We start from the raw sequence: 7,776 nt of genomic DNA on the forward strand, positions 1-7,776 counted from the left end.
CACGACCTTGCCAAATCACAAAGCTTCTCCCCGGGCAGAGACACCTGACAGATAGTTTTGACACACGGGGCGTTTCCTAACATTGAGGCACTTGAAGAGGAAAGTTGCCAGGTCATCGGATTTACCCCCAACACATCTGATCCAGGATCGACAGACCATCATAGTGAAAGGACAGCAAAGTCAGCATGAACAGGTAGGAGCGTGGTTAGAAGTGTGGTCAAAGGACACCTGTAGATTCAGTCAATGAATTAAAAACCTGTGCGCCAAGACGAGTTAGCAACTCATCCAAGAGTTTTTTCATTGTGATTAACATAATCGCATAACTTGCGACAAAAAGTGCTTTTGTGATGCAGTAGCTTATTATTTATTATGTGTAAAGACGTTTACCTCTACCGTGTTTTAGTATTTCTATCGTCTCCATCTTTATTAATATTCTACCATCTCACTACATTTCGTAATTGCTAGATTTTAGAGAAAAAACCGTAAACGTCAGCTTACAGCGGTGCTGTGCCATCCTACATTTTTTGGTGTCGAGCCACCAAATCATTAGCATTTGTCCATTACTGGTAATACCAATACTTTTAACCTATAAAGCTAATGTAGGGAAGAGCAGTGTGCTACGACTTCATTTGATGAATCATAAATAATGTGCGAATTCTGGACACATTTTAATGACCCCTAAATTACTGTGAGTTTTACTTTCCACAATAATTAGTTAATACAACAAAACACACCTTTCAACATTTCATGTTTTTTGAAACTGAAAAGCTGAAAGGCATTTTTCATTTCCAATACTACTACTACTACTAATGATAATAATGATAATAATGATAATATCATAATTATTTAACTGGCTGGCAACCTGGAAACGCAGTATTGATACTATTGTGCTAGAACCTAAGCAATACCAATACCAGCATTGGTATCAATACTATCAATATTTGAATTGTCCATGCACCTCTAGTTTTGAGTGCAATGCCCAAAATCTGGCCAAAAATAAAGAATGGTAAATTGCTCCTTACATCAAAGTAATAATAATGCATTAAATAACAATAATGACATTATACACAATTATGTTAAACTTTCATTAACTTGTCTTACTTTTATTGTTTTTTTTCTTTTGGGTAATTCTTGGAATGTGAAAATATCTTGCTGGAAATTAATTTTACAAAAGAAAAGGAAATGTTTTTTTGTTTTGTTTTTTATCACAAATAGTCTCAGGGTAAATTATTTCTATGTCTATTTTTATTGATTCTGAAAGAAGCAAAAAGGAGGATGAGAATGACGACAGGATGAAAAGCATTACATTTTCACCATTAAACACTCAGAACGTATCATTAGTTGTTCAAACTTGTTTTATTACAGGAAGGAAAGAAAGGTTTGATAACCAACTGATAACCACTAATCATGATACACATCATGACTGACTGGGCTTTTAGGTTTTGTCAAGCCAGTTAATGTAAGAAAGCCAGGCCATGTTGAAGTTCACAATATACTCCTCAGGTGTTCTCTTGAAGGCAGTCCTACCACAAGTATATCATCAGTGTGGTTACAGGTTTTGCAATCACTTCAAAAATGGAAATTTGAATTAGCACAGGGCAGGAAACAAATCCCCATGGTGGAACTGTTGTGTAGAGTATGGGGGAGCTTTGCAGTTTACTTTATTTATGTCCTGTTCTTGATTCCAGTCTTTGAATGAGAGCTAGACCATCAGGCAGAAAACTCCTGTGGTAGTTTAACTGACTGCCATGGTCATGTGCACTGATTTTTAATTAGATGCAGTGAGCCAAAACAATTATTTACGCAGGGCTCAAAGGTGAACACAAAATATGTATGATGTAATCAGCTCAGCTCACACAGATGCAGATGTGTTACACAGAAACATTTAATTAAGCTCATCAAGGAGACAATTGTAATACAACTAGACAGGCTGACAGCCTAGTCATGTGTGTTACACATTCATATCCACGTGTCAAAAGTGAAAGAACAAAGAAGGTATGCTAGCTATGCTTTCCAAATAAACAACTTCTGGTGCTAATAAAATGAAAATGAATGAACCTGTAGTAAAAAATACATACAATAATAGATGTTAGGTGTGTTTTATTTTGTCCTATTTGGCATTTAGTTGTAATTACACAGGCAGCAGGGCAAGCCCAACCACTTTCAGATGCTCCAGTGTGGTGATGAGCCACTGGATGTAGTGCATGGACAAACCAGGTAAAGAAAATATGATACACCCAAGCCTTGTGAAAATAAATAATAAATAAATGTTTTTATGGTTAAGTATTGATAAGATTTGCAGAGTGTGGTGTGTGAACTTTTTGTGGCTTTCTAAATGTCTGTCTTTCACTGCACAAAAGTGACACAGCATTTAATACACTTATATAAATGAAGTACCACTGCACCATTCTAATAAAATTAGCTAGCCACCCCTTTCATCCAAATATACTCAGGTCAAGAAGCCAAGATGGTGATGGTTATTTAACCTTACAAAATAAAAGCAATACATTTCATATAATTATATGATATAATTCAAATTTTTAGGTAAGATAAACTGCAATTTAAGGAAAATCAGCAGTTCATGTTAGAGTAAATAACTGGACTGTCGACCGTTGAATTTGATATGACTGATAAAAAAGTAATATGTGTAATGTGTTTTTAGTACATGCAATATCTAAACAAGCAGTATGATCACATCATCATCTTTACTCTACTTTTTCAAATGTTTCTTATTAAATATCACGTTCCCCATGCAGATGTTTGATCAGCGAGGTGGAGGTCAAAGGCTTCATTGAGAGGTGCATGACAGCAGTGGGTACCAAGCAGCATCATGCTCGCAGTCTAGCTGAAGTGTTGGTGGAAGGAGACCACAGGGGCCACTACAGCCATGGACTCAACAGGATGGGTCAGCCTCCTTCAAAACTGTGTTTTCATCATTGTTGCTTCATTGTTTGATCCTCACTGTACATATCATTGTGTCTTATTTGCACAAAAACTAAGCATCTTTCCTCACTGATGCTGGAGACATCAGCAGTAATTTTAAATTTAAGTCTGTGTGTCGTTTATGTGTACTCACTATATTTTTAACAGACATGTATGTGAAGGACATTCAAACTGGCATCTGTGCCAAGGATGGTGAGCCAGTGGTAGAAAAGGAGAGTGAAGCGACAGCACTGGTGGATGGGAAGAATCTCTTAGGCCCGGTGGTGGGAAACTTTTGTATGAATCTGGCCATAAAAAAGGCCAACGACGTTGGCATTGGCTGGGTGGTGGCACACAGTGAGTCCCATTTCAAGGAAATGTTATAGTGGCGACACAGTTAAACAGGTTTCCAGATCATTTATTATTGAACTGTTTGCATTTTACTTCCAGTAAGAACCAAAATATAGTGCACTATGTTAGACATAACTGGTCTTATACTAAACAAGCAATATATGTCTGTCATTTGTTGCCCTGTTTAAAAACCTGTTCATTTTACATAGATATTTACTAAAGTATTTGATTATACAAAATCTTGCCTTTATAAGTGCATGATTCCTGTTCAGCAACTAGTTGACTGTTTGGTTTGTTTAACACTCAGTGAGGTATATAAGACTCAGTTAGACTTTATTAACCCTCTGAAGTCATAAGTCACTATTGGTAATAATAACCCTACCCTTAACTTCTATTTTGGAGAAATAAATCTTTAAGTAGTTTTTAAGAGTGTAAATTAGAATTATTGCTTTCCTTGTTGCCTGACTGCCAAAACTTAAGATAACAATTAAAAACAACAAAGAAACCTACATAATTAGATTGCACAGGGTTTGATTAGGATTGGGGCCCATGATGATTTAGCTCTTAGAGGTTTAAGAAACTTTCATTTAAGGGGAACAAGTGCTCTGATCTCATCAATAAAATCTTGAGTTTTTAAATATAATTATTATATTTCAACACTTATTTATAGTGGAGAGATAGTTCTCAAAATGACGACTAAAACAATGACAGTGCATTACCACTGCTGTTCAGCTATTAAATTTATATGTGACCTTTTTCTTTTTAGACTCCAACCATTATGGCATTGCTGGATACTATGCAATGCAGGCGCTGAAAGAAAACATGATTGTGAGTGAAATGTTTGTCTGTTGATCTTTTTTCCCCCTTTTCAGTTGATTTTTTCCCCCAGAAAGAATACATTTTTCAATTATAGGCCCAGATTTAGTATGTTTTAGTATAGCTTTGTATTTCCTTCCAGGATGATAGATGTCAATGACTTTGTTTCTCAGCTGCTTCTTTAGATCATAGCATGATCAGTTGCTTTTGCTTTTTGTTTAACTTTCTAAGAAAAAATCTAAACTCCACAGGGGATGTCATTTACCAACACATCACCACTGGTGGTTCCCACACGTGCTAAAGAGGTATATGTATTAACTATTTTAGAAAAGAATCCATAGTTAATGCAATATACGACATTTTAATTAAGATATTTATGAATTTGATCATAAAATCTTCATTATTCAAACTCTGTGAACTCTGCAGTGTACTTTGGGCACCAACCCCATCAGTGTTGCAGCTCCTGCTAAAGATGGAGACAGCTTTGTTTTAGACATGGCCACTTCAGCAGTAGCCATTGGAAAGGTAAGATCAACATCTCTACTGCTGCATATTTGTTTATTGCACATGTAAGCTGCTAACAAATTAAATGCAAGCGAGCAGTGATTGACCACTGAAACAACAACATTTTTAATGTGGAAACATTCTTCTCTTGTACTGTATATAAATGTGCATAGGTGGAGCTTCATGAGCGGCGTGGAGACCCCATTCCTGAGGGCTGGGGCTGTGACCCTCTGGGAAAAATTACAACAGACCCCAAGAGAGTGCTGACTGGAGGAGGACTGGTGCCTGTTGGTGGCAGTGAAGCCACAGGTCAGAAGCAACAGATCTTGTCAAGAATGTTTTCATTCTTCATGTGTGAAATATGTGTTTGTTTGCTTGCTTTTTTAAGTCTATATAATTGAACCACAATCCTAACTGGCTGATTTGTGCTTCATCTATACCAAGATACACAGATCTGAGAAACTCATATAGGAGATTAATTGGAAACCAGTTATCAGAACTGGTGGAATTACATGCCATTGATGGCTAGGATCAGTATAATACATTTATTCCATGCATATGTTTTTCTGTGTTTTTATCTTCAGGAGGGTACAAAGGCTATGGTCTGGGAATGATGGTGGAGGTGTTCTGTGGCATCTTGGCTGGTGCCCAGTACAGCAAATACATCCGCACTTGGAAAGTAACAGACCGTGTTGCAAACCTGGTACATCTTGTTTTGCCTAGTTGTGAAATACAAAGGACACACTGGTTCTATTTTAACATGTCCCTGATGTAACTTGTGACAAAACTGATAACAAAGTGTTCTAAAAGTCATGTTGTTGTTTTATCTGTGAAATGAAACAGACTGAGAAACAAGTTGAAACTGTTGTATCACCTTTTTATTAAGAATAATTCAAACACCCCCCCCTTGCTCCCACAGCAATGATAAAATACAGTTTTTGAGTAGCTAGAATAGATAATACACTGCAGATAATGTGGTGCTGATTATTAGATCTGGGGCAAAGTTCATAAAGTAATCAGCCATCATGTACCAGCAGAAGAGAAATCAGCATGACACAAGTCTGAAGTGTTTGACTGCTGTTATCTAAAACAGAGGCCCAGCTAGTGACTCTGATATAGGTCATCTGACGTCAAGGCTCTGTTTGATGTTCATGTTTGATGAGCTCACAGTGTCACCTGTTTCGTATTTTCAGGGTCAGTGTTTTGTGGCAATCAATCCAGAGAACTTTGCTCCCGGGTTCAGTGACAGGATGTCAGATCTGCTGTCCATCCATAGAAACCTGAATCCTGTGAGTTGATCCCAGTGATGGAATATTAAATGCTAAAAAAGATTAATCAAAAATGCAGTTGATATCCAGTAGTTACAGTTTCTTTGTTTTATGAAATCAAGTAGGGACAAACATTTGCAGATTAAAAGTGAATTTCTTGCTCTATACTTTCTTTTTTTTCTTTGTTCCTTTTTTGTGGCTTATCTGCTTCAGGCTGACCTAGACACTCCTGTTTTGGCTGCCGGAGATCCAGAGAGGATGAACATGAAGAAATGTGAGGATATGGGTGGGATCCCTTACCACATCAACGTCGTCAAATACATGGTAAAAGCTAAGAAGTGGGGATGTTCTCATGCTAGTCTAAACTGCAGTGGCTAAAGGTTGTCCTTTTTCACATAGAGCTCCCAACATGAAATGCTTTTCTTCAGACCTGTTGCTTTTACTGGAAATACTCCATTTGATTTGAGTGAGAGTGCTTCTTTGGTGGAGCCAGGAAAAAAAAAAGTGTTAATTAAATAGCTCCTGCTCTGTTTTCAGTTACACTCACACATTTTGCTCTAGAGAAAAGCTGATAGAGTCCCAGATATTTAACCTCTAGTGTTGCATGAGCTATGTTAAATGGTATTGGTAAATGGACTGGTTCTTATATAGCATTTTTCTACCCAGTCAAAGCAATTTATACAACATGCCTTATTCCCTCATTCAGACTCATTTATACAAGCACTTTTTCCCACACCCAAGTGCTTTCTATCTAACATTCGTATTCAGATGAATGCATCAGAGAGTAACATGGCGTTCAGTATGTTGCCCAAGGTATTTTAGGTATGCTGAACGGAGCAGCCAAGGATCCACCGCCAACCTTCAAATTAGTTGATGACCTGGCATCACATATGAGTAAAGCTGTGACTTATTTGTGAGAAACTGCCCCTCCCTGGGCCATCAAGGTCACACAGCCAAAGTGTGAGTGAGGGATGAAATGCCTGGGAAGGGATTTCAAGCCTGTGTTGCAGGTAACTGATAGCTATTGTCATAGGCTACTGTATTCATTGATTCAAGGTAGATATAGAAATCTAGCCTCTTTTACTCCTCTCAACCAGTCTATCTTCCATGTCCAAAATGAGAACATTTCTAACCAACGTAGAGGTTAAATACTGGGAACTCCCCATCAGCTGTTAGAACTCAAGAAGCCTTTCAGATGAAAGGTGAAATATTTTCAAATCCAGTTCAACTCACATGCTTGAAGACTACCATAACCTGGATGACTGAGAACCTACACAGACTACAGGAAGATTTAGAGGTCCTGTTTTAGCTTGGCATTAACACAAGTTTATGTTTTTAACTAGAAAGTAAATGAGAGTATTTTTACCTAAATACAATCTGACTTTATTTAAAACCTCTTTAAGCATGATGCTAACTTCATTAGCATTTTGTATTTTTCCTGCAGAATGAATGCGCCAAGAAAATCGGTGTCAACCCACTGTTGCCATGTGACAAGATCGTCTCGGGTTAAGTTTATCCAAACAGGATTCTCAGCTGTGGAAATCAGCCACTAATGCTCAACTTGAAGTGCAATTCTGTTAATACACCTTATACATTTTAACAGTAATATTTTATTCATGATTATACATGTGACATGTACTGTTATTTTTTTTTTTTACTTTACTAAAAAAAAAAAAATGATGTTGTTGCAGATGCTTTTGAAGTTTCATCATACGTAAAGACACAGTGCTTTATCATCTACAATTAAATATATCATTCCTTGTTGCTGATGAAAGACAGTACTGTTGCTGCACAGCAATCACAAAAGTATTATACTCACTTCTAATTGAAAATAAGAATTTTCTGCTTCTTTGCTACTGATGTGAAAATTGTATTTTTACTGTGAGATCATCTTAAAAACATAATTCTTTTATTC

The 7,776-nt window shown here is 37.0% G+C and overlaps 1 protein-coding gene across 1 annotated transcript; it reads left to right on the forward strand.

The window, feature by feature from the left end:
* The first annotated feature begins 96 nt into the window (after positions 1-96).
* LOC308392984 (putative oxidoreductase YjmC) lies at positions 97-7,444 on the forward strand. Its single transcript, XM_080876402.1, has 11 exons — positions 97-193; positions 2,757-2,905; positions 3,091-3,279; positions 4,040-4,101; positions 4,341-4,394; positions 4,516-4,614; positions 4,767-4,902; positions 5,178-5,296; positions 5,787-5,882; positions 6,075-6,185; positions 7,306-7,444. The coding sequence occupies exons 1-11, from the start codon at positions 186-188 to the stop codon at positions 7,369-7,371; spliced, it is 1,089 nt and encodes a 362-aa protein (XP_080732528.1). The 5' UTR covers positions 97-185; the 3' UTR covers positions 7,372-7,444.
* The last annotated feature ends 332 nt before the right edge of the window (positions 7,445-7,776 follow it).

Source organism: Rhamphochromis sp. 'chilingali' (genome assembly GCF_963969265.1).
Source record: "Rhamphochromis sp. 'chilingali' genome assembly, chromosome: 2".
Classification (NCBI taxonomy): domain Eukaryota; kingdom Metazoa; phylum Chordata; class Actinopteri; order Cichliformes; family Cichlidae; genus Rhamphochromis; species Rhamphochromis sp. 'chilingali'.